Source organism: Paramisgurnus dabryanus, chromosome 3 (assembly GCF_030506205.2).
Source record: "Paramisgurnus dabryanus chromosome 3, PD_genome_1.1, whole genome shotgun sequence".
Classification (NCBI taxonomy): domain Eukaryota; kingdom Metazoa; phylum Chordata; class Actinopteri; order Cypriniformes; family Cobitidae; genus Paramisgurnus; species Paramisgurnus dabryanus.
The window spans coordinates 4,130,947-4,158,923 of NC_133339.1; the positions used below are offsets into that span (position 1 = coordinate 4,130,947).

Genomic DNA, 27,977 nt, shown 5'->3' on the forward strand with positions numbered 1-27,977 from the left:
AACCAGGACTAGGCCTTAGTTTGATTAGGAAATTTAACTTGGTTTTAACAAACAAGCCTAACTAAAAACATTAGTTGTGTGCATTTTGAGGGCACTGATGTATTTTAACCCCTTAAACGGTCCTTGGGGTCTATATGACCCCAAACGACATTACATTAGCTAAAAAAAGGTTCCCTTCATCTCAGAGATAAAAAACTTTGTAACTTTTCCTAAATAATCTATCTTTACATACACACAAATAAAACTGGGCTTGATTCGGTTGTTTTAAAGGTATGTAAAATTTTTTTATTAATCTGTCCCTTGGGGTCAATATGACCCCAAATAAAAGTGAATGGGAAAAAAATAAAATTCCATTTGTCAAAAAATAAATATTAATAAATCCAGCATTAATCTGAAAATTTTGACACAGAAATGAAGGCCTTGTACTTGTGCACAAATGCAATGCAAAAAGCACATGCTTGCACACATACATACATACAAACACACACACACACGCACGCAAGCACACACAGGTATGACTGCCACAGAGAGCATTTGTATGGAATTTGGCAAATAAAATCAGTCACAAATGCAGAAAATAACACATAAAGGGGTGTGACCTAATGCACGCACATGTACACTCACAAACACACACGCACAGATGCACACACTTATATTCATTCAAATTTCTGTAGCATTTTGTAAAAACAGACATTTCAAAATGCATCAAAAACAAAAAAGAATTACTATTTGAAATAAAATTTATGTTCAATGTCCTATCTAATGCTTATATTAACATAAATTCACAAAATGTATCACTAAAGTAGTGATTTGAGCAGTTGTCCATATCCAGTAAAATGAATGGGTCTCTATGGGCATCTGCTCGTCGAAATGATTTAATTACTAAACAAACAGCAATTATTTTGTGGTTTTTTTCCAAAAAACGATGGCTGAATTCAACACCTAACACCTATATCAATATCTAAAAAACAATGTAAATCAAATTTAGATAATAATTAATGTGAATTTTCATAAAAATTTGATATTGTTCAGGCAAGCCAATGGTGTAGTACAAAGGTACAAAGCAGGTACAAAATTACTTCAAATCTCTCAAAACACAGCTTTATTGTATGAGAAGTTAAAAAAAATGCTGTATTATTTGTATTATTGAAAATGTATTTCTTACTATTATGCTTTCAATTTTGGGGCCATATAGACCCCAAGGGCCAGAAGTGTAAACAGAAAATGAGGAACTTTTGAGGGTTAAGATATGTCAGTGCAAGCTGTTTTCAATTTGGACAGCTCTTATACATCTATTATTTAACACATTCAATATATATTAAATAATATAAAAAAGACAGTTGCTTTTATCTCCTGATAGCTCCTGATAAAATCATTCAGGGCAAATGAAAGAAAGGAAAATGTCCATCTCATTTTTGATGATGACAGGACCTGGATGAATGTTCTCTTTGTTGTAGTGACAGGCTGTCATTTGCCAAACATCCAAAATATAAACATTAACATCCTGAAAAGCCCACCGTAGGATTCTGTCCAACTGCAGAGAATACCAGTCACTGCCAAACACATCCTATTACAAAGACAGAAATACACCTTAGGCTAAATATACACATATACAAGTTTCTCTGTAAACGATTTCGTTTGATATTATTAACTAACTTACCTTATAGCCGGTGTTTACAGTCTTGATTATAACGGTAGTGTCTGGTGCCCGTTGTAACATATCTAGCACAGCTTTGCGGACCCTCAACACTCTGTGTGTGAAGTACTCGAGAGGGTATGTTGTGAAGTGTGGCCCCAGATTAAATACAATAACAGTGTGAGGTCCTCCAGTCATATAGTCAATCTCATTACTGATGTAGTGCAGATTAGAAACTTCTGTTATCCGACAGCGTAGAGGAAGACCGTGAGCCCTCCAGTGTAAGTCAATGTTGTTCTCCACATCCACTGCTATAAGAGGCCCTGCCTGATATTGAACATGCAGGTTCATCCGCTTTAAAGCTGCAGTGAAAAACACCAACAATGATTATGATGCCAACATTTCTATTTGTCATTTGATATCGACATATAAACCATGAACAGTGTTGGGTGTAGTTACTAAGTAGCCTAATTAGTTACTGTAACTTAAAGGACAAGTTCGGTATTTTAGACTTAAAGCCCTGTTTTCAGATTGTTTATGGTGAAATAGAATGGTTTTGACTGAAATTTCGACATTTGCGGGTGTTTGTGTTTCAGCTCAGACCTCTACAATGGGTTTAATGGTGCACTGGAACAATCCTTCCTAAAATGCATTAAACTTTCGTTTACAAAAACGTGAAACTCACCGAGTGGTCAGGGGTGTTCACTGGTATGCTCACACAAAAATCGCTCCAAAAGACGCATTCCAACAGGTTTTATCGTAGTTTTTACCAGCTCCATGGTTGCAATTGGCAAAGGCGGATTAGCGCCACCACCTGGGCTGGAGTGTCTATTATTCAAGCTCTAAGCGGAAGAATATACGGGTGTGAGGCGTTTGGAAAAATAGGTCCACAAGTTAACAACGAATGCTAAAACAGCTGTTGGAAAGCATCTTTTGCAGCGATTTTTGTGTGAGCATACCAGTGAACACCCCTGACCACTCGGTGAGTTTCACGTCTTTGTAAACGAAAGTTTAATGCATTTTAGGAAGGATTGTTCCTGTGCACCTATAGACCCATTGTAGAGGTCTGAGCTGAAACACAAACACGCGAAAATTCTCAGGGCTCCCGCAAATGTCAAAATTTCAGTCAAAACCATTCTATTTCACCATAAACAATCTGAAAACAGGGCTTTAAGTCTAAAATACCGAACTTGTCCTTTAATTACTTTTTCCTTGAAAAAGTAAAGTAAGGGACTGCTTTTATTTTTCCAGTACTTCTACAGCAAATAAACAAAATATTGTGTATGGACTTTATAACAATTACCATATTTTCCAGACTATAAGTCGCTCCGGAGTATAAGTCATCATGAAGTTGAAAAAACATTTATAAGTCACAGTGGTCTATACGTCTCATTTATTTAGAAAATGATTTCACAAAGTCCAAGCCGAAGAACAGACATTTAATCTGGAAAGGCAAGTTATTTAACTAAACAATAGCACACAGAACAACAGGCTGAATAGATGCCTGTACGTAATACAAACAGTTAATTACACGATACACAATAGCATACAGAACATACCTGGAAAGCTGAATAGGCTGAATTAACATAAGCCAAGGAGTTCGCAGGCTCGTCATTCCACATCACTGAATTCATTGAATTACATAAATACTTGTGCTGTGTTCAAAATATCAATACGACGTCATGATACAGCACCTTCTGTATCGATTTGGATGCCACGTATTCTCAATCACACACACACACACACACACACACACACACACACACACACACACACACACACACACACGTACGTTTTTACAAATAATGAGTTCAGTATAAAAGCAGATATCTTAACCTTTACCACTGCAATGGCCACTCTCTTATAAAACAGTACTAACGCATTTGAGGAGAAACACGACAAAGAGCGGCATGTGAAAAGTGCATGTCCTTGCATCGGGATACGTATTGTATCGGGAAATTATTGATGATACACAGCCCTAATAAATACAGGAGCAGCATATAGCGGACTCTCGCAGCTGTAGACCCTAATGTTGTTTCTTGACTCATAAATGTCAAAATAATAAAGTAGTGCATTACAGTATTTAATTACTCCCCAAAAAAGTAACTAATTCCGCTACTTAGTTACTTTTCATGAAAAGTAATACATACGTTACTTTTTTTTTTTTTAAATAAAATAATTAAACTGAAAAGTCACCTGCATTACTTTTTTTTTTTAAAGTAACTCAAATATTAATATGTACATTTATAAAGTAATGCGTTGCTTTACTCATTACTTCAGAAAAATAATATTATTACGTAATGCACGTTACTTGTAATGCATAACCCCAGTTGCGGAGTGGCAATCGGGAGAGTTGGGACTTTTCCCGGTGGGCCGGTAGTGTTTTGAGGCCGCGAGGGATGGTCTGATAATAGTTATACATTGCGAGTTATATAGCAACCCCGTCTGGGGGCCTGATGTGCGGCCGCTACCTCCCGCTAGTCAAACTGTGCATCCTCTCTTCTCAACACAGTACAGTATATAAAAGTGCTTAACCCGTTCGACATGTCCAACCATGTCTAGGTTTTTTTTTTATATAGGGGAATGAACAGTGAGCGCACCCACCCCAAATGGCATAGCCTGTCGGCATTTGATGTAAAAAGCAGCTGAACGCCTGTTTATTGCAAAACATATGCTGTCGGATCCGTCACACGGATAGACTATGCGATAGTAAGTGTGGATTAAGGATGTTTAAAATCTCTAGCCTGGTGGTCAGGGCATGAATGGATGGTTTATTTATCTCCACATAGGCTATATCATTAATAAAAATTAGAAGGGTAACTTTGTAGTATCACATTATATATTTCCTAATATGTGATTTCCATATTATAGACAAGAGTTTTCAACGGCAATATGGCATAAATATCCTCACAAGATTATTTTTTCTTAAAACTTTGACAAAAAATATTTTCAAAGGAACTGTATTCTTACAGTAATTCAAAGATTCACACATTATTCCACATATGATTTGAATATTAGACGAAAGTATTCATATAACGGCAATGAACGTCTCATATAGCAATAAATATCCACAGATAACTTAACATAACAGCATAATGAAATTAATAAATAGACAAGGAAGCAGGATTGACATGTAAATTGTAATATTATTACCGGAAAAAAACAGCAATATTACTGAAATAAACTCTGAGGTAAATGCGTCAAACACGCTGTTAACTGCACTAACAAGGCAAAAAAGTGGAAAAACATTATTATCTCTCAAAACTTTGACAAAAATTATATTTAAAGGAAATATTCTTACAGTTATTCAAAGATGCACATATTGTTATTATTTCCTGTTTAAGAGCACGTTCGTCTCTGGCCTCGCTCTGTTATGTAATAGATTGACAGGTGCGCATCCCCATCTTTCAAGCAGGTATCATTTTGTATAGTTACTCATTTAGGAAAATTTGCCATTTTGGCAGAGTGATTACGATTTGTATTACCCTAGTTTTACTACAAATACGAGACCTTAGTATTATTATTTTTTGACCACGGAGGGCCGCTGGTCTACGAAATTTCCCGGTAGATTTTTTGGTCCCACTCCGTCCCTGCGCTACCCCCAGCACTGATAATAAGTGATTAAATACTTTTTGTAGAGAGTAATTTGTAAAGTAATCGAATTGCATGATTGAAGATGTAATTCGTAACTAATTACTTTTTTGAGTAACTTACCCAACACTAAAATCTTACTGAACCAGTAAACATTCAGAACTTTTAATTTATAGTGAGAATCTCACTTGGTACTGCTTTCAGCAAGAAGTCAAACCACTGTCTCAAAGTAGAGTCTCCCATCATGAAGATGTGTTTGTCTTTCAGGCATTGTGTTGCGGTTTCAGTAGTAAAAGGACGGGTGCTACACACAAAGGACTCCCAAACATTATTTAGGTAAAACCCAGCTGGAACTGGTGAATGCACACCAGGACGACATTTCTGTGTTACATCTGCAGGCAAAAGTGAAACTTTAAGTTGAAATTGTATTTTTACAATGCCAAAAACAATAAGTGGGTTAAAAAAATGAAAAGCAGTTCTACAAGTCACAACCGAAACTGATAATGTGAAACCAACAATAAAACTTGTTTTTTAGGTGCAGTGTTTTTACGTTAATTAAAACCTGAAAATGCAGTATGAAGGAATCAAAAATATTTACATACTGGAAGAGTTATTTACTGTAGTGCTAGCTAAGTTTCACAATATTTTATGTCATATTAAATTTTGGAACACCTAAGTTATGTTGCAGGCAGTGGAAAGTATCACATCAGGTCTAAAAGGCTACCATACCAATTCCCACTGTTCCATTGGAAGGAAGAATCTTGATTGGTGTTCTTTGGCCATTTATGTATTTGTTGGTTTCACGCCTGTCAAAAGTAACATTACTGATTGTTTTTTTTTCCTTCAGTGTTCAAACAATAAACTACTTAATAACTGAAAAATACTAAATAGGATGCACTTTGAATGCAAAAATGTATTCTTACATAAACATTGCTTCTTTGGCGGTCACGCGTTTTTTATACCCGCCCATAGAGTGATAGACGCGAGCGCTGCATGGCAGAGATTTGGGTCTCTCACAGCGCCATTCTTCCCCACTGTCAGAATCTTTGTAATCACAGCAGCAATCTCCAGTCCCCATCCTCTCCAGTCCATTCCTGTCCCACTTCACATTACACTTCACTGTTTCTCTCAACCTGGTCCCATTTGGTCCTGGACCTTCAAAATATCCGTTAAAGTAAATTCTGTCAGAATCTGTGTCTCTGTGATGCTTGAGGACCTGCACCCCTTCACTGGAGTGGATCAGACGCACAGCCACCTGTGCCTGTCCAACCCACGGCAGAAGAAAACGCACAGAGTAAGAGCCATTGAGCAAATCCACCACCTCCCCAAACACACTGGCCTGTGACAGAAAAACATTAGATCAGATAAAGATAAGTACTCAGTAAACATCACTGATACAGCAAACATGTAAGAGGTACAGTACCTTTGGGGGATTTTCAGATGAGAAAAGCTTTGCTTGAAAGAAATCTCCTCCGTAACGTTTAGATTCATTGTTAAAGTCTCTGGCATGGATAGTAACAAAAAGCTCATCTCCTATTTGGTAGCTGTCTTTCAGGTTCTGAATGATGAAAGTGGAGTGAGCTGCACTTGTACTCATAGACACATCTGTGATTGATCTGTCCGGTCCAGCCCAGTAGACTTCCTGCTGTAAACTGGAGTAACTTTCTGAACTGATTCCAAATTCAGAGTAAAATGAACTTGACTCTGAGTCTTCTGAAGTGATTTCGAGCAGAACATCAGCAGGAGGGGTGGAGAAGTTTCTGGAGTTGTAAAGTTTGGCAAAGTGCTGAAACAAAATGCTGGTTGGAGGTTTTTTCACATCTTTACTTCCAACGTAAGTCCATACAACCTACAAGGTTAATAATCATACTGCTTAAAAGTGTCATGAAAACAAATGTAAAAATTTAAAGGAAATGAACTGAATGCACTGATTGAGATGCAAAGTAGGCTACAGAGCCGTGCTTGGTCCCAAAGGTATTTATAGAAACTAATGACTGAATTAAAGATACACCTACAGTACATGATCAGACATGATTTTCAAATATTCAAATGACTGATTTCTAGTCTTACCAAGAATCCTGTAATTCCAAGGCACAGGCCAGTAAACAACAACTTTAGGCATCTCTCTCTGTGAACTGTGAAATGAAAATTTGTCATTGACATAGTGTCCATTAATAAGATGTGTTACAATATTTCAAAATAATTTCAAACAGGTTAAAATCAAGAAAACATTCAATTATAATAAATCTGCAACTTTTCAAGAATATGACAAGCCCAATAGCATTTTGATTATATGTTTGAAAAGTAATGTTATGAAAGCTATTGGTAAGATTAAGAGACTAAATAGGCTACGTAAATTAACATATTTTGATGTACCGTATGAAATCTTAATATTACCAAAAATGCATACAGGATCCCAAAGCGAGTTGTTTCATGAAGGAAACCAGATGGATTTAAGAAAATTCTTTAAAATACTAATAAATTGTTTTATTTATTTCACTACTAATGTTATTTAAGTATTTTGAATAATCAAGTGTATTTTTCTATTAAATTCCATACTAAAATGTTATGTTATATAAGTATTTTGTATAACTTACTGTATAGTCTGCATGTTTCGAGGTTCATTTTGTTACTTGAAGCCATGTGTAACTACAATGACATTCAGGTATCAGTGTTTATGAGTGACATTAAAATCTGCGTCATCGTGTCTTTATCAAAACTGGTTATTCAACCTGCAATTCAAACTTTTAACAGCGTCCCTTGGAGATGTAAGACTGACACCAAATGGCTGAATTCAGAGGGAATCATTTTCTAAAAACATTCAATTCCATCAACATCTGAAATCTTCCTCAAAGAGTTCATATCTAATTCCAAGACGACCACCCCACTGTTTGGAGACAGAAGAGTCACACCTCATTAAGATCTGTTTTTTCATCTTCCCCTCTCCCTATTGTATTACCCCAAAGCCCTTTTCACACAGACATTCCTAAAAATACACGGAAAAGTCCGGAATCGTTAGATTTTTTGTTCATTCACACTGCCATGATTAGCCGGCATCTGATGGTCCTTGAAAGACACGTGACCTGTTGAAAGTCCCGCAGCATCTGAAGTTTGCATATTACTTATTATTTCTCTCTCCAGAAGCCACTCCCATGCATTTTTGTTTATGATAAGATTATAAAGGAGCGTGTGACGCGTTGTTCTAATGCTGGTGAATGATCTCAGCTTCAGAGTGGATATTTGACAAGCTCCCTGATCTCTGCTTTAATCCAGTTTTCAGACATTACTCATCGTGATTGTTTATATGCATTTAAAACCCGCATTTTGAGGAGCTGAACGATATATCTTGTTGGGATGACGCGCGGGCATCTTCGTTGTTTATAGCTCAAATGAGCACGTGATGTGATATTCTTTTATGCTGCTGAATGATCTCCGTTTCAATGCAGTACATGACGAGCTAACTTACCTGATATCTGCTTCAGTCCAGTTTGCTGACAATTCTCATCGTGAATCTTGTAAATCCCTCATTTTAAAGATGTTGCCATGACACGCGCGTCCTCACTACGGCAAGTTAATGCATCTCATTTATAATTTCCTGATAACTGCTTCAATCTAGTTTGCAACATTTCTCGTGGTGAATGTTTATTTGCATGTTATCTCTCGTTTTAAGGAGCTGAACCATAACTTTTGTTGTGATGACGCGCTCTTTTGTTCTCACTACGACACGCCCATTATGGAATTGTTTCGGCTTCTTGTTCACACAGAGGGTTTTCCGTGTATCTGACTAGGTCCTCTTTCCGGCAACGATCCCAGATTAACGGGACGAGTTTGTGTTCACACAAACCTCATTCACACAGACCTCTGGTCCCAGAAAATACCCGTAAAATTGCCAGACAAGCGTCTGTGTGAACAAAAACTCGTTCCGTTAATCTTCTGGGATCGTTGCCGGAAAGAGGACCTAGTAAGATACGCGGGTAACCCTCTGTGTGAACAAGAATGCCATAAAGGGCGTGTCGAAGTGAGGACGCGCGCGTCATCATCACAACACAAGTTATGGTTCAGCTCCTTACAACGAGAGATAACATGTATATAAACATTCACCACGAGAAATGTTGCAAACTAGATTGAAGCAGTTATCAGGAAATGATATATGAGACGCATAAACAATGACGCACGTGCCGTAGTGAGGACGCGCGTGTCATGGCAACATGAAGTTGGTTCAACTCTTTAAAATCAGGGATTTACAACATTCACTACGAGAAATGTCAGCATACTAGACTGAAGCGGATATCAGGTAAGTTAGCTCGTTACTTACTGCGTTGAAACGGAGATCATTCAGCAGCATAAAAGAATATCGCGTCACGTGCTCATTTGAGCTATAATAAACGAAAATACCCGCATGTCATCCCAACGAGATATATTGTTCAGCTCCTCAAAATGCGGGTTTTAAATGCATATAAACAATCACAATGAGAAATGTCTGAAAACTGTATCAAAGCAGAAATCAGGGAGCTTGTTAAATATCCACTCTGAAGCTGAGATCATTCACACCAGAATAGAACTGTGCATTCACGCGCTCCTTTGTAGTCTTATCATAAACAAAAATGCACGCGAGTTGTTTCTGGAGAGAGAAATAATAAATAATATGCAAACTTCAGACGCTGCGTAGAAGAGAGGGCGGGACTTTCAACATGTCACGTGCCTTTCCGGGACCATCAGATGCCCTGTAATCTTGGCAGTGTGAACGAACAAAAACTCTAACTATTCCGGAAAAATCCAGGATGCATTTTACGTGTATTTTATGGAATTTCTGTGTGAAAAGGGTTACAGATGCTTGTCTGGCAATGTTACGGGTATTTTCTGGGACCAAAGGTCTGTGTGAATAGGGTTAGAGTCTCACCCATGAATTGTGTTATATGAAAGTGCTAAGAATAGTCTCTGTGAAAGTGATACAGTGGTCTCACTGATATAACAACAGAATTCAATGATCAAGTGTAACAAAAGAATTACGGTCAATTCATTCAATGTTGAGAGAAACCTCCCACCAGACCTCAGGCATGTAAACAAATCACCCATGAGGTGCAGCCCCTGGGTCCACAAGACCCAATCACTACCAAGTTCCTATTATTATTACAATATTAATCTTAAGATTTCCTTACCTGCCTAATTTGTTATGTTTTGATTTATTCTGCATTATTCTGAATTATTGTTTTTTGTAAATTGCGGTGTATCCTTTGTTACTACAAATCTATGATCGAGGTTAGGTTCATGCTAATTAGGTTCTACCCTTTAACTAAGTTGTTATTAAACTATTTATATGTGGGATATCAGTGTCACGGTACAAATGAAGAGAAGGAGTTGCACATTAATCAGTTTAATGTAAATGATATAAAACTCACACAGGTACAAACAGCAAACAATCCAGAGGGTGCTACAAATGGCAAAACAAGAGCAAACAACCTGTGACATGAAACAACAATCACCCAATGACAAAAACCAAGACAAAGCATTTATACATTGGGTGTGATGAGTAACAGCTGGTGACACGAGGCAAGTAATCAACTAATGAGTCCAGGTGACGATGATCAGTGACTGACACAACTTACATACACACACAAGACTGTGACAATCGATGTTTTTGTATAAGTCATGGTTGTAGCGCGGCATGAGTCGTTTACTACAAGGGCAGACGACAAATACAATCATTGACATGGGCTGCCGCTGAGAAAAGTAACAGAAGGCGGAAGAGGGATCGGGCACGAGACTGCAGTCAGTTCTCTTCATCGGGGCGGTTGGCAACACTGGGTTGTGACTGAAGCTAGGATGGAAGGAAGTGGAGTGTCAGGAAGTGATCTAGATATGGAGGAAGAGGTTGATGGCGGGAGAAATGAAGTAAGCAAAAATAGTAAGTGGAAAGTAGTGGAAAAGAGGAAAAGGAGGAAAGATTGGAGCCAAACGTCAGGTACTGAAAGCGAGGGAGGAGATAATCAAAGTAAAAGAGGTAAGGAGGAATACAAGGTTATGGTGAAGTTTATGTCTGAGGCAGTAAATCAAATTAATCCATTGAAAATTACTAAGGCACTGAAAGAAACGATCGGTGTAATTGAAGGTGCTAAAATTTTGCGAGATGGAAAAATGATAGTGTTTTGTAAAGATAGTAAACAACAGAAAGCTGCTGCAGGGATTAAAACCCTTGATGGGCAAAAAGTGACGTGCAGTGTTATGGAAGGGAAAAAATGGACCCGAGGAGTAATATCGGGTATTCCCACTGATATTTCAGTGGATGTAATAAAGAGAAACATCTCAGGAGCAACGGTATTAGAAGCTAGGAGGTTGAAATACACTCGGAATAAAGAGAGACTGGATAGCCTTTCGGTAATGCTAAGATTCGATGAGGAGAAAATGCCAAGTAGAGTATTCCTTGGAGCAATGAGTTATGTGGTAAGACCGTATATTCCTCCTCCGTTGAGATGTTTTAAGTGCCAAAAGTATGGGCATGTAGCAGCGGTGTGTCGAGGTAAGCAACGTTGTGCGAGATGTGGGGGGGAACATGAATATGGGGAATGTGAAGACGGTGTAGAACCTAAATGCTGTAACTGCGGGGGAGATCACAGTGCAGGATATGGAAGATGTCAAGTGAGAAAAAGTGCTGCTATGATTCAGAATGTCAAGGTATCGGAAGGAGTATCATATGCAGAGGCTATTAAACGAGTTAAGGATACAGAAAAAGCAACAGAAAAGATAGCAGTTCTGCCAAAGATAAGGAAAGAGAGTTCAAAAATGGAAAAGCAAAAGGAATGTGTGTTAATTGAAGACAGGCTGGCATTTCTAACTTTCATTGCTGAAGTGGTAAATTGTTCAGCTCAGACAGTAAGTAGGACTGAAAGAATTAAAATAATAATTAGAGCAGCAGACAAGTATCTAAGTATTGATGGGGTAACGGTAGAACAGGTAAATGAGAAATTAAGTGTGCGTGCTACTAATACACAGACAGAGCGTGGAGGGTCTTAATGGTAGTGACTGTCTTGCAGTGGAATGCAAGAAGTCTTATATCTAATGGACAGGAGTTTAAAAAACATGTTGATGATTTTAATGTGAAACCTCATATAATATGTGTACAGGAGACATGGTTAAAGCCTAACTTGATTTTTGTGGTTCAGGGATATTCAATAGTGCGTAAAGATAGAAATAAAGGAACTGGTGGAGGTGTGATAACTTTTATAAAGCAAGGTGTGGTCTTTAGGGAGGTAAATGTTATTGAAGAACTGGAGGCAGTGGTGGTAGAAGTGAAAGCTGAAAATCAAAATATTAGGATAATTAATTTTTATAATCCATGTAAGAGTCTAAATAAAGAGTTGTATAAAGATGTAGGAGGTGATGGGAATTGTAAGATAGTATGGTGCGGTGATTTTAATGCACATAGTACCTTATGGGGAAGCACAAATAATGATCCAAACGGGAATGTGGTAGAAGAAATTTTAGATGAAAATGATCTTGTATGTCTGAATGATGGCAGCGTTACAAGGATGGATGTAGTCAGAGGAAGGCATTCGGTATTAGACTTAACAATTGTATCTAGTGGTTTAGCAAGGAAATGTAAGTGGGAAGTATGTGATCAGAATAGTATGGGTAGTGATCATTATCCTATTAAATGTAGTATTGGGATGGAAGTAGATGAGTGTCATGAGGAGTATATTCAAAGGTGGAGATTTAAAAAAGCTAACTGGGAAGAGTTCAAAGAAATATGTGAAAGTAAAATGGCAGTTATGAAAGTAAATTTAGGAGATATAGAGGAAATGAATAATAAAATAAATAATATTCTGTGTGATACAGCTAACGAGGTTATAGGAAAAAATAAAGGTATTAGGGTTAAAAAGGCAGTACCTTGGTGGACAGATGAATGTAGTGAAGTAATTAAAATTCGTAACAAAGCGTTAAGAAAAGTGAAAAAAACATATTTATTTGATGACTTAATAGCATATAAGAGAGCACAGGCAGATGTAAGAAGAGTAATAAGGGTGAATAAAAAGAGGTATTGGAGGACTTTTTGTGATGAAATAGGTGAGAGTACAGATATCAGTGAAATGTGGAATATGATAAGAAAGATGGGAGGGATCCAAATGCATAAAGGTGTCCCAGTGTTAATCAAAGATGATAAATATATTATATCTAATGAAGAAAAGGCAGAGGAATTAGTAGAAGCTTTTGTCAAGGTTCACAGTGATAGTAACATATCAGATGATATGAGAATATATAGAGAGCAAATCATGAGTGAAAATCCCAATACAATGGTTCAAAGAGTGCCTGATGGTGATGTAATGGACGAAGGGTTTACCTTATATGAGTTAAAACAGGTACTACAAGGGGTCAGGCATACATCCCCAGGGAAGGACGATGTATGTTATGAAATGATAAAACATCTTTCAGATGTGTCCCTGAATTTTATTTTACTACTGTTCAATAAGATATGGGAAATGGGTAAACTTCCCTCTTCATGGAAACATGGTGTAATAATTCCAATTGCAAAACCTGGGAAGAATCATTCGTTAGCATCTAGTTATAGACCCATTGCTTTGACATCAAATATGTGTAAGTTAATGGAAAGAATGGTAATAGGCAGATTAAATCATGTTATAGAAAAGGGAAATCTTTTGTGCCCACATCAGAGCGGATTTAGAAAAGGACGTAGTACTATGGATTCAGTCATATGTTTAGAATCTGAAATCAGAAAGGCAATGGTAAATAAAGAAGTATTAATTGGAGTATTTTTTGATGTTGAAAAGGCTTACGACATGTTATGGAGAGAGGGACTTTTAATTAAATTAGAAAAGATGGGCATTAAAGGAAAAATATATAATTGGATAATGGATTTTCTGCTAAATAGGACCATTCAAGTAAGGGTTGGGACAAGTTACTCTAGGATTGTGTCAATTGATAATGGCACACCACAAGGAAGTGTGTGTAGTCCAGTATTGTTCAATATCATGATTAATGATATCTTTTCCAAAGTTGGACAGGGTATTGGAAAATCTCTGTATGCAGATGACGGTGCATTGTGGAAACGGGGTAGAAATGTGGCATATGTGGAAAGATGTATGCAGAAAGCCATCATAGAAGTGGAAAAATGGGCTAATAGCTGGAGCTTTAGAATGTCTGTGGAAAAAACAAAAGTAATATGTTTTTCTAAGAAAAAGAAATTACCAAGCACTAAACTTAAGTTGTATGATAAGGCATTAGAACAGGTCTTAGAAATTAGGTTCCTTGGGATATGGATGGATTCTAGACTTACTTTTGCATTACACATCAAGAAAGTAGTGGAAAAATGTAAAAAGGGAGTTAATGTTCTCAGGTGTCTTGCAGGAGTAGACTGGGGGGCAACTCGGTATTCTTTAAAGAGAATTTACTGTGCAGTGATAAGGCCAATTATTGATTATGGTGGCATAGTATACAGTTCAGCAGCGCCTTCCATGCTAAAGAAAATAAATGGAGTACAATCCCAGGCACTGAGAATAGCATGTGGGGCATTTAGAACATCTCCAATTTCTGCTCTGCAGGTTGAAATGGCAGAAATGCCATTAGAAATTAGGAAAATTAAGCTGGAAATGGCATATTGGTGCTCCGTAAAGGGACATACAGATGCTCATCCAGTAAAAGATGTATTAAAAGAATGTTGGGAGCATGAGTATTCAAGTTTAAATAGTTTTGGATGGAGGGCTGATCAAGTTGCCAAAGATATTGGAATAGAGGGTATAGTTATGAGCCATACAGTAAGTCTACCAATTTTACCCCCTTGGCTGTATGGAATGCCATTAGTGGATCTATAATTAAACATTATAAAGAATGAAAAGGATAGGTATGTACCTATGGATATAACAGTGGCAAATTATTTGAATCAAAACTATAATAATAGTGTTCAGATATTCACTGATGGGTCTAAAAATCCTCAATCTGGGTATACAGCAGCAGCAATATATGTACCTCATATTGATCTGAGTACTGTTAAGAGGCTGTCGAATGACATATCAGTATTTACAACAGAACTCATGGCAATATTCATAGCAATTTTATGGGTGGAAGACTCTAATGTTAAGGATACAGTTATATGCTCTGATTCATTCTCAGCTTTGTGTAGCTTGAAAAGTGGAAAGTCAGATACAAGACAAGATATCTTACATGACATATTACAAATTTTGTACAGGATAAATCAAATAGACAAAAATATTACTTTTCTATGGGTACCAGCTCATGTTGGAGTTGAGGGAAATGAGATCGTGGATAAACTGGCAAAGACTGGATTAAATAAGGATGAAGTTGACATAAAGATTCCATTAAAGTGACACCATGTAATTTTTCAACCTTCATAATACATTTTCAAGACCCTTGTGATAGTACATCGACTTTAAATAGGTTGAATGACATGTCTACCATAGCCTGACGGGGTCTGTATCACTTTTACTCGTATTTTAAAACTTAGGGTTTGTGGTAGTAACCAGAGCACAAAAAAAAAACTACAAAATTCGACTGCTTTACGGCATACGTCACTTCCTCCACACAATTTGTTTTAACGTGAATTTTGCTGGAGGCTACTTAAGGAGTGTAGAGAGCGGTTTCTAATATGTGACTCTGTGGTACAGTCTTTGGTGTCACGGACCTATGACACGGGCGACCCGGGTTCGATTCCCCTTTAAGGCATCTTTTATATAAACTGTTGATTCATACATAAATGCGATGTTCTTTATAAATTACGGCGATTATATTGCATATAGTTCCCTGTATTCAGATGCTGTGTTCACGTATTTACCTTTCTTTTTACTGTGTCTATGATATTTACATTACAATCCAGGATGCTATAGCACTCAAACTTGCTCACAGTGTAAAACCAAACCCTATTCATTCACCAATCAGATCCGAGCGTTTCTCTCTTCTCTCTTCCTCATTTGCTGCGTTCCGCTGTCACTCGCGTGACGTATTACAAAGCGGCAGACCTAAACGCATCGGTTTACTTGGATTTGGAGCGATTTTCACACAAAAAAAGAGGAATAACGAGCGCCATTGCGGAAAATCCTGGTGGCGAGGGAGAGAGAGAGGATGCAACAATATTTGTTTGGAAAAAGGCAAGGAAATACGTCTGGTCGTTTCTGAATTGGAAGGCTGCAGCCTCCGGAGGTCAAATATGCAGGCTGCACACGTCATCAAGCCTGGGTTATTAAGGTAAACTGAGCATTACATTCGCAAGTCATAAGCATACTGCAACAATTTACGATTAACTAAGTATAATAGTCAACTTTGTAATTGTTAATATTGTGAAATAAGACAGTCTTGATGACGTATTAGAAATACGACATCCGGAGGCTGCAACCTTCAGATTGAGAAATGGCTTCTGCCACGACGAGTTCCTCATCAGAAAGTTGTAACATGACTGCGTTTCTCCCTGTTGTCTCAAAATGTTGATCGTTTAGCATTTTAAATGTTTAGTTTTTAGTTTAGTTTTAAGGTTGGCCAGTTCCTTTCCTTTGCGACAGTGCTGCGGCGCTTGTGGGCTCTAGGGGCGCTAGAAGTGAAAAATACGTATCTAGCACCCCCTAGTGGCCAAAAGTTTCATGGTGTCCCTTTAAGTAAAGCTGAAGCTAAGTGTATTATAAGAAAATCTGTTATAAATATCTGGCAAGAAAACTGGAATAAGGAGTTAAAAGGGAGACACTTATATAATATTCAGGATACAGTTGGGAATGATAGGAGAAAATATGGATCCAGAAGAGAGGATACAATTATCTCGAGGTTACGCATTGGGCACACCAGGTTAAATTATTATTTACACATGTTAGGGAAAAGTGAGACAGATGGGTGCATCCACTGTGGAGTGGCAGAAACAGTGGAGCATGTGCTTGTTCACTGTCAAGGGTATAATAATGAACGAGTTCAACTTGTAGATGGACTAAAGAAACTGAAAGTAAAGTTAACAATAAAAGATTTATTTCAGAGTGCACAGGTACAGTCAAAAGTGTACCCTATATTATTTAAATATTTGAGAGATACACGGTTAATGCACAGGATTTAATGTGTTACAAAAAGAAGTGTTTAGTATTATTTAATATTATTTGTTTCATTTATATAAGTGTTATCAGTATTATTATTTTATTTTATTTTTTTTTTTATTTTTTTTTATTATTATTTTTTTTATATATATATATATACATATAGTAGTTTATCCATTCCATCATCCTAGGTATTCACACTCCATCCCAGTAGGTGGCGGAAATGCACCAATAAGCTGGTTTGCCAACCGCCAATAAACTATAAAGAAGAAGACTGTGACAATCTATCTGAAAACCATTATAAAAGGTCACACACTAAATCTATGGCAGGAGTATTGGGACATATCAGACACAGGGCGACACTTTTACAAAATACAAAAACAAGTAGGTGTTATTATGAGACATGGCAGGAATCCAAAAGAACAGATGGCAATTACAAGACTAAGAATTGGACATACTGGATTAAATCAGTCATTGCACAGAATAGGGAAGCATCCTACTGGATTCTGTGACTATTGTAAAGCTCAAGAGACTGCAGAACACATTCTGATACACTGTAAGAAATATGAGGAGGCTAGAAGGAAGTTGGAAAATCAAGTTGGACAATAAAACATGACAATAGAGTACTTATTGGGGAAATCAACTTATAAAAGTCTAGACTATGTAATTACATTCCTAAAAAGTACTGGATTAATTGACAGACTATATTAGTTATTTATTTATTTATTTATTTTTTTATCTGCTGCTCACACTCCAGTCCAGTAGGTGGCGGTAATGCTGGTTTGCCAACCGCCAATAAAACCGACGAAGAAGACAATCTATCTGGGAATATTTTTCAAAGAATTGACATCTTTTCCTGAGTTGGCAATACATTGGTCTGTGGGTGGTGGTATGAGCCTGTAACATTTTCTGGCCTCTTATTGCTACCTGTCCCAACTTTTTTTGGAATGTGTAGCTCTCATGAAATCCAAAATGAGCCAATATTTCGCATGACATTTCAAAATGTATCACTTTCTACATTTGATATGTTATTTATATTCTATTGTGAGTAAAATATAAGTTTATGAGATTAGTAAATTATTCCATTCCTTTTTTACTCACAATTTCTACAGTGTCCCAACTTTTTCTGATTTGGGGTTGTAGATTTTCAATGAAGGGTCAACAAGCTCTCAAACTAAATCTAAAACATCTTCAACTGTGTTCTGAAGATGAACGGATGTCTTACGAGTTTGGAACGACATGAAGGTGAGTCATTAATGAGATTATTTTCATTCTTGGGTAAACTATCCCTTTAAGCAAAGCAGTTTTAAATTAAGTGATTTTAAGCCGTTGAAACACAAACAACAGTGCTATATCATGTGCACGCTCTTTCTGTCTGAGAGGAGCGTGCAAGCCGCGCATTTGCTTCTCATTGACCTTGTGAGTATTTTTTGCTGCTGTATTAGCCTTAAATATACACATGCGTCAAAATTTCCGGCTTTTGCAAGTATCCTCATAAACACGACTATTTAGGTCTTAAGAGAAAGTAAACAGCTAACAGAGAAAACGCATGTGTAATGCTGCGTTTACACCAACTGCAGTAGAGGCGGCAAGCGCGAGTGATTTCAATGTTAAGTCAATGTGAAGACGCGTTGTCGCGCGTCTGGAGGTCCCGCGGCGCGGATGAGGCGTTTAGCACAGTGCGGAAGACGCGTTTCCGCCTCATTTGCGCGTCACGAATGGTGCTTTTTGTGCATTTTGCATTTGACACAAATTTGCGGCTGACGCCTGAGTTGAAAAATTAGAACTTTGGCGGGTTTTTCATGCCGCAATAACTAATCAGGAGCCTGCTTGCTGCTGTGGCGGCAGCCCCTGAGATTTAAAATAAATAAATAAATAAAATACATTAGTGTACCTAATATGTATGATGGGTGTGACAGTGTCACACTTTTACTTTATATAGTAAGTGCTTTGCATATCCCTCCCACACCCACGAAAAAAGGGCTGCTGCTTGATGTTGTGTTGGTAGTAAAAATATTGTGGAGGTGGTAAGAAGGTATTTAATGGTAGTAAATTCATCTCTATGATTCCTGCATACCCTCAGTGTTCAAATTGAAGGGGGTCCCGGACTTGCTATAAGCCTTGAGGGACCCCCGTAAAGCACAAAAATATAAATTAGGGGGGTCCCCTGGTTTTTATGAAAAATTAAAATACTACATGAATTAAAAATTCTCATGTTTCTCTGTCACTATTGTCCGTTATTTGTCCCAATTTCGCAACAAACTAATTCAAATGATTTCTGTCTGAAATAAATATAAACTCGCAATTGCGCCTTCCGCTGTTTTCTGGACAAATTGACAGACGAGTAAATGTCTCTGTCTGCGTGTGGATTATTTTCATCTCAGTGACGGTAAGAATGTTTAGTAATCTTTAGGGTTAGTTTTTTTCTCAAACTATTATTTCATAACAGTGGCGAGGCTACAAACTCAAATTGACAGCTGGTCCACCAAGTCAAAAGAAACACAAAGTATCTTATTGGGAAAGCAGAAGAAATCATGCATTAATGATAATAAATGATAGTCTCTTTAATACTAATCGCTCAAAAACGTATCATTCAGAAATAAATAGCCTAACTATTTATAGAAGTTTATCTTTTGCATGTGTTTGTTAAACCTTGCAAATGTTAACATGCAAGCGATTTTAAACAATTTGAGCGCAAGATGTTAAAGTGAGCTGTTGCGTGTGCGCACAGGCAATGAGACGCACACATACTCAAATGGACGCACACTCATAAGCGGACGCACGTAGACGCGCGTTTCTAAAGCATGCAAACACAAAATTATCGTCTGGGGGGGTGGGGCTTAGCTAGGGTACCCCCCCATAAGCTTTGACATAATTCGAACACTGCACTGTTAATGAAATTGTTATATACAGGTAGTTATATTGTTTGCTATATTCGGCCAGATGGCGCTGACCTGAACCCCTGATTATTCTGGGCTTTGCACTAAGTTGTATATGGGGTTTGCATGGGGTTACATGGGGACCTTTTAGCAGAGGGATCGCGGGAGCGGCATTGTTAAATTGCTTTAGCCATAACCCCTGGTATGATCAAGTTTGTGTTCGAAAGCTGCACAATGACCAGTGTGGAGTGAAACAACATTGGTAACTGATTACAGTAAATAAGCGCAAAATCGTATAAAGAGTTAAGGCAGAATAACCAAAAATGTATCCAAATTCCACAATTATCAACGATAATTGATTTCTAATTGTGATTAATGAGATTCTCTTTCGAGTCATATAAAATAATCTAAACTGTGTAACTTTAAAATGTCATCAGTAAGTGCCAAAAAAAGATAGGACCCGCAAGGATCCTTCGCCATGCCGATTGGTTTCCATTATCGGGCCGACAGATGTTTTTTCCTTACAGCACTAATCAGTGTTCGAATTATGTCAAAGCTTATGGGGGGTCCCCTAGCTAAGCCCCACCCCCTGGCCAAGCCCCACCCCCTGGCCAAGCCCCACCCCCTTATCATAGGGTCGCTGTGATTTCACAAAGTAAGATGTGATCGTCCTTGATCAGTAATCATCTGATCCTGGTTTTAATCAAAGAAACCCCAAATTACCCTTAACTCAAACTCTAAAACATTTTTTACCCCTCAAATTAGTGTGAAACACTGGCAAGGGCAGAAATTTTACACAGAATAGGGGTGAAATAGGGTGGACCTTATTTTTAAATTACATAATTTTACTATACAGTATAGTAGTGGTTAAATGGATTACATTACGTTTTTTGAGTCATAGATCGAATACTTTTCAGATCAGCAAAACTGGGGGTGGGAAAATAACATAAGAACAAATTAAGAAATTATGAGCATAAAAAATAGAAAAGAACAAAGTTACAAATAAAGTAAGATATATTTAGGTACATAAATAGAATCAAATGAATAATAACACTGTCTTCTTCATCGAATAATTAATCTGTTTTTAGATACAAAAGTGATTTTCCTTTTTAATAGAAATTTTTAGAAGTGTTTTTTGTTGTTTAATTAATATAAATGACAGAAACACAAGCAGATAAGAACTGCTACTTTCAGACCAACACAAACATCTGATTTCTTTCTGAACTGATTGCACTTACTTTAAAACATAACTGAATGTTTTTATGAGAATAGGTGCCAAGACTGTGGTATTTCCAAATAATTTTGTGTTTGCATGCTTTAGGAATCGCGCGTCTCCGTGCGTCCGCTTATGAGTGTTGCGTCCATTTAAGTATGTGTGCGCGACGCGTCCTTGTCTTTGCGCACATAAAACAGCCCACTTTAACATCTTCCGCTCAAATTGTTTAAAATCGCTTGCATGTTAACATTTGCAAGGTTTAAAAAAAACATGCAAAAGATACTTTCTATAAATATAGTTATTTATTTCTGAATGATGCGTATTTGAGCGATAAATCGGGCCAGACGAAATATGCAGACTTTTTTTACTTTATCTCTGGAAATGTTTTGGAAAAATCTGCGGAATTCTGCAAAATGATTTTAAATGTTTTAAAAATTATATTAGATAATTTAAGCTATAAATATTACAAAATTGCATCTAAAATAATTACTTTTTAAAGGCTTAAAATGAAAATGAATACACCAAAGCAATTAAACCGGACCAACATGAAGCAGATAATGTTCTTGTCAAGATAGAATTATAGTTTGTATATAAAATGACATGTATTGTTTATTTTGTTATATAATATAGCAGCATAAAAAAGCTTGTATTAATACGTTCTCATTATGAATTAAGCATGTATGAAGATAATTTCATCATTTTTACAACGCAATGTAAACTTCATATTTAACACAACAAGAGAATTCATCTTGTAAACGGATTTGAAATGATGATGTGCTGCTGAGTGCCGACTGTTGCGTCACATAGATGACAATCACAAGTAAGATCTGCTTAACTTAGTGATAAGTTTTATTTCATCTGAAATATCAAATGGTTCGTGTTCTCTATCATTAAAAACAATCACAGCAAACATGCACAGGGTTTATGTACTTGTCAATGCCGCTCACAAACGCAGTTGAGACTATCATTTATTATCATTTAAGCGTGATTTCTTCTGCTTCCCCAATAAAATATTTTGTGTGACTGGGTGGACCAGCCGTCAGACTGAGAGGATAGATTTGCCACTGTTTGTCTGTCAATTCCTCCAGAAAACAGCATGAGGCGCACTTGCGAGTTTATTTATTTCAGACAGAAGTCATTTAAATTAGTTTATTGCGAAATTGGGACAAATAAAGACAGTTTCGCTTTGTGACACGCAACATGAGAATTTTAAATTCATGTATTATTTTAATTTTAATAAAAACCAGGGGACCCCCCTAATTTATATTTTTGTGCTTTATGGGGGGTCCCTTAAGGCTTATAGGAGGTCCGGGACCCCCCCAGACCCCCTTCAATTCGAACACTGGCACTAATCCAACACTTTTTGTTTATTTAATGTACTGTATAATACTTACAAAAAACCACAGAAGAGAATACATAATATATATGACCCAGTCCAGTAAAGAGTCTGCTGTAAATTGGAGTAACTTTTTAAACTAATTCCAAATTCATAGTGGTGATGGCGCAGTGAATAAGACACACGCCTTTGGTGTGAGAGATCCGGGTTCGAATCCACTGTGACACACAATTGTGTCCCTGAGCAAGACACTTAACCCCTAGTTGCTCTAGACCTCCCCTAGACCTCTGACATATATAGCTATTGTAAGTCGCTTTGGATAAAAGTATCAGCTAAATGAATAACTAAATAAAATAGTAAAATGTGTTTGTGACAATCAAATCACAATTGATCCCTAAAAACAAAGGGGATCAATCGTTTTATTAGAATAAAAGCACCTAACACTATAAAATTGTGTCAAAATGTAGAAATTATAGTTTAATATTTTTATGATTTAAGTTTGCATGTGTGTTATTCTTAAGGTTAGTTTACTGTTTCTCTATAATGTGGATAAAATAACCTACTTGCACTTCTTCAGACATTGACCTTTTTTCTAATCACAAACTGTTTACACAGTACTGTATGTTTTCGTTCGGGTGAACAGGTGATGCATAGTTCATAAATTAGCTGTTCATTGCACATTAGTTAATAAATGGCTGGATCAATTTCAATTTTCGATAGATGCAACAGCCAAAGTCCACCAAGCGAACTGAAACGAAACAGTGGTTTAAATGCCTCCTTTTAAACAATCAGGTAGCAGCTGTCCGCACCATTGTACACACTGAAAAAATGATTCATTCAATTTACTCAAATTTTTTAAGGTAAGCGGTTGCAATCAATTTATTTAAGCTACATTTAAACAAAAGTTTTTTGTTTTGAATTTTTATTATTTTTTTTGTTTAAAGGTATTGCGACCACTTTCCTTAAAAATTAAGTAAATCGAATAAATCATTTTTTCCCATTGCATTTGGAAAATTGCTTCCTGTATATCTTCTTTAACTCTGGGACCCTGTACCAGGTCCAGAATTATTTATTATTACTTAATATAAAATCTTTCTTTATAATGGTCTGTCATGGACCCAGTACCACATATGAGATACTGTTTGAAAGCTTAGACTCTCTACTTTCTGCAGATGTGCATCACTTTGAGATATGTTTTACTGTAAGAAAGTTATTTACACTTAATTTACACTATCACCCCCCCACATATTTTTTAATATCATTTAATATTCACATATTTCATATTTTTCAAATATGACAAACATGGGCAAGCCTTATATCAAATGAAAGCTCTCACTCTCAGGAATAAGGCTACATCGTTATTTTTGTCTTATTATCATCACCTATCTAACAATCATCGAATGAATAATGATGTAAAAAATTTACTTTTGTAAACGTATGTGAAACTTGAGTGTGAACTGCCTCAGATAGCACAGATAACCACAAATGATACACCATCTTTTATTTTAGGTCCTACTCTAAACAATGAGTCCATTCACAGCATTTTCTTTGGTTGTGTGCATATATAATCCCTTGCTATTTATTATATGTGCAAAACAAAAAAATAATATTTATATGAAACATTTATTTTCACACGCTTCAGTAAAATAAGAATATCTTTTGAATGTGACCTGATAAAGAGTTCATTCTTTTTTTGGGTGTTTACTGTCTGCTGCTGCTAACAACCAGAACTGTCTGCAGTCTGCTAGAGCACCCAGAACCAGAGTTATACACTATCAAAGACAGTATTTACAACATAAAAAAAGACAATTTGGTGTTTCATCATATGAAAAACAACATAAATAACAATATTTGTCACAAACAGCAGCTTTTTATGTAACTTCAAAGGGTTTTCTTTAAAATCATATAAAGATATTGCATTTATTCCACTGTATGTGGTTATGGGGATACTTCAAATATTTTTAGGTGGAAATTAAATACAAAAAGGGTATTATTCCTCCCTTCAGTTGGAGTAAAATAACTTTTGCATTTATTATGATAGAGAAAAAAATCATTTTTCCTCTGTAATCTGGCAATAGCTGGAATCAAACAAAACTATCTGCAGGTTTCTTTACCACTCAGGGCCAGAGTTATACACTTTTAAATACAGACTTTAGAAAAAAAACATTAAAAAGTGCATATTTATTTTTGTGTTTATTAGAGGACTGACAACACATACAACCATGTTTAGCACTTTTAAATTTCAAAAGCTTTCCTGTAAAATGATACCAAACTTTTGTATGTACACCTCTGCATGTGGGAATGGGAAGCTTTTTAAATTGGGTAGGCCAAATCCAGGCGAAAATGCCCAAAATAGCCTCAGAGTGTAACCTTGGATTCACACCAGCCGCGGAAGAGGCGGCAAGCGCGGATGATTTACATGTTAAGTCAATGCAAACACGCGATTAGGCATCCTGTGGTGCGGTACACGCGGTAGCCGCGGCGCGGATGTCGCGGAACGCGTGGGGCGTTCCGCGCGAATTGAGCGTTGCCGCGGGAAACGCGCGAGTTCAAAAATCTGAACTTTGGCGAAATTCCGCGCCGCGTTAACCAATCAGGAGCTTGCTGTAGTAGTGACGTGATTACAGGAAGCGAGCGGAGTGGTGTAGTCTCCGCGGAGTCGCAGAAGCCCCTCCCATGACGCGGATTTCCGCGTGAATTTCTCGAATGACTAGAATTTCACGCGCGGATTAAGCGAGTAAACTCAAAATGTTCAAGCGGCAAACTGGACGCGGTTCACGCGTTTTTGCCGCCTCTTCCGCGGCTGGTGTGAACCTACAGTAAGAAGATATATTGTTTGCTCAACTGTTCAATGAACAAAGAAAACTATTTATGTCATGCTTTTGGAAAATTGTTTCCTGGATATACTGTTTGCTTAAATCCTTTTTATTTAAAGTAATCATTAACAGGGGTAATAAGTGATAAATGCAACCAATAAAACCATAAGCTTTGCTTCCATGACAATGGAAAAGAGCCAATATGCTCACAGTACTGTGGTATATTTAAAATCTGGAGAATCCCCAGCACTCCATAGTCTTTTGCAGAGGCGTCATGCCCATTCAAGCTGAGGGGGCAGTTGCCCCCTTGGTTTTTTGAGCCTCAAAATCAAAGAAGCACCCATTAATCTGTTATTTGTCTTTTAATCTGTTTACTATGCACAATATTATTAATTCTGTGATGCATCACTTTTCGGATATTTTCGCCATTTTGATAGTGTTTTGATCGTGTTACATTACTTCTGGCAGCAGGCGCTGCATTCAGCGCAGTCGCTGACGTCATCAACGTCTTAGCGCGCTCACGAGCTCTTTGCTGTTGCTGCTGCATTTGGCTATCTGAGGAATTAAAATGTGTAAGAAATGCTCACAACATTTCCAAACCCCAGTACGGTAATGTGCAGTTAACCTCCTCTGTGTAGAAAATTTATTGTTTAAAATGTGACCGTCTCAACGTTATATTAGTAGAGATTTCTAGATTCATCTTCTTGATACAACGCCAAAGTTCGCCAGAGTTCACGGGGACGCGGAATCACACATGCTCACATATGAGGTAAAGTTATGCAAAAATCCGTTCCCCTAATAATTTTTATCTGAACATTTTTTGAATCATTATTGAACATTAAACTCAATCACGTGGCTATAGCTTATGTACTTTTTGTTGTTTATAAACTTTATGGATTTTAAATTACATTAATTGTATAGGATTATGCAGTTGTTGTGCAAAATGCATTGACACAATTAAACAAGTCATTAAACAAAACGTAAATAAACTAAACATGTCGTTCCAGATGTAAATATGATGCCAATATGTCATTATTCCGATTGAATAATATTTGATATAAAAGTTAGTCAACACTTTTATTTTGGAGGCTTTAGGCATGAAGGCAGGAAGGCTCAAAATAGTGCCATGGAAAAGACTGAAAGCTTTATAATATTTCGTTTGATGTCCGTGTATGCATAGTGATGGGAGAAACTAAGCTTTTCGAAGCTTCAAATCAATTGAACGAATTGCTTCGAAAATTGATTCAGTTTTTCAAAGCAGTTCGAAACACCACACACGCTGGTGACCCCTGCTGGTCAAAAGAGTGTTAAATCAGATATGTCCAAACATTTTACAATTTTTTTTTTACAAAATAATAGCAAGATTTTTATTAAAATGTTAAAAAAAATGTAACTTAATTAAGACATAGTTAAAAGTGTATTATGTGTTTTTAGTTTTATTTTGGGCAAACAAATCATTAAAACTAACTACCCTTTTAATTATGCAAATTTTTGCCATTAAATCTGTCTATAAACAAAAAGTAGACAAACTGGTAGTGTTATTAGTCAGATCGGATAAATGTTTTATGAACTTGCATAATAAAACTGACCAGAGTTCACCTAAACATATTAGACACTGGTCATTTGTGATCAACTCTCCCTAGTGGTGAACCATCGGATTTTCGAAACAGTTATGACGTAATGAAGCCTCGTTAGCTAAAATCACGTGACTTGAGCCAGTTTGAAACACGCTCCGAACCACTGATTCGAAACAAAAGATTTGTTAATGTTTCGAAGCCTCATGAAGCAGTGCTTTTTCTGTCTTTTGGGACAGAAAATGGATCTTACCAACTGTTTTATGAGGAATTTAACACATAAGAGTCCGATCAGCCACATCTCTTGCTACATTCAAAAAACAAATAAAAAATCCAAATATACTTAAAAGGATACTGACTGTGGACACACATCTTTTATATATATATAAAAAAACTAACTCGCTTTCTCTCTCAACAGGTATTGTTTCGTAATTGTTAAAACTTTGTAACTTGGTGTATAAACAAATCTTGTGTTATTACTTCCTTATGACAAATCGCTTGATTGTTTCCTCATCTTTGTAAGTCGCTATGGATAAAAGTGTCTGCTAAATGGAAATATAGGGAAACAAGCAATCTTTTATTAAATAAACACCAACATCCTAAAAAAAACCCACCGTAGAGTTCTGTCCAACAGCTGAGAATTTCATTCAGTTCAGAACGCATCCTATTTCAAAACAGAAATACACCTTAGGCAAGATATAAACCTTTAACATACTGTAATTCAATAGCAGGGGGTGGCCCCTTTTTTAACACTTAACCTCTTACCTTAGCCAGTATGTTGTTACGGTGAGGCAAGACAAGGTGGCGGATCCAAATGCAATCCTTTTTATTGAAAGTAATACCTTAACAGGGGTAATCCACAATCAAAATCCATAAACAGGCAGAAGGTCATAC

At 36.9% G+C, this 27,977-nt stretch overlaps 1 protein-coding gene across 2 annotated transcripts; it reads right to left on the bottom strand.

The window, feature by feature from the left end:
* Window positions 1-309: 309 nt before the first annotated feature.
* LOC135734162 (NXPE family member 3-like) lies at window positions 310-27,977 on the bottom strand. 2 transcript variants are annotated; one of them, XM_065253057.2, is made up of 9 exons: window positions 27,849-27,977; window positions 27,698-27,747; window positions 7,298-7,362; window positions 6,651-7,076; window positions 6,151-6,566; window positions 5,957-6,033; window positions 5,416-5,619; window positions 1,661-1,998; window positions 310-1,567 (listed from the first exon to the last, which is right to left on the bottom strand). In XM_065253057.2, the coding sequence occupies exons 2-9, from the start codon at window positions 27,744-27,746 to the stop codon at window positions 1,373-1,375; spliced, it is 1,770 nt and encodes a 589-aa protein (XP_065109129.1). In that variant the 5' UTR covers window position 27,747; window positions 27,849-27,977; the 3' UTR covers window positions 310-1,372. The 2 variants fall into 2 exon arrangements, with proteins under 2 accessions (XP_065109129.1, XP_065109130.1); XM_065253058.2 differs by lacking the exons at window positions 27,698-27,747; window positions 27,849-27,977 and adding an exon at window positions 7,825-8,077 and having other exon boundaries at window positions 313-1,567.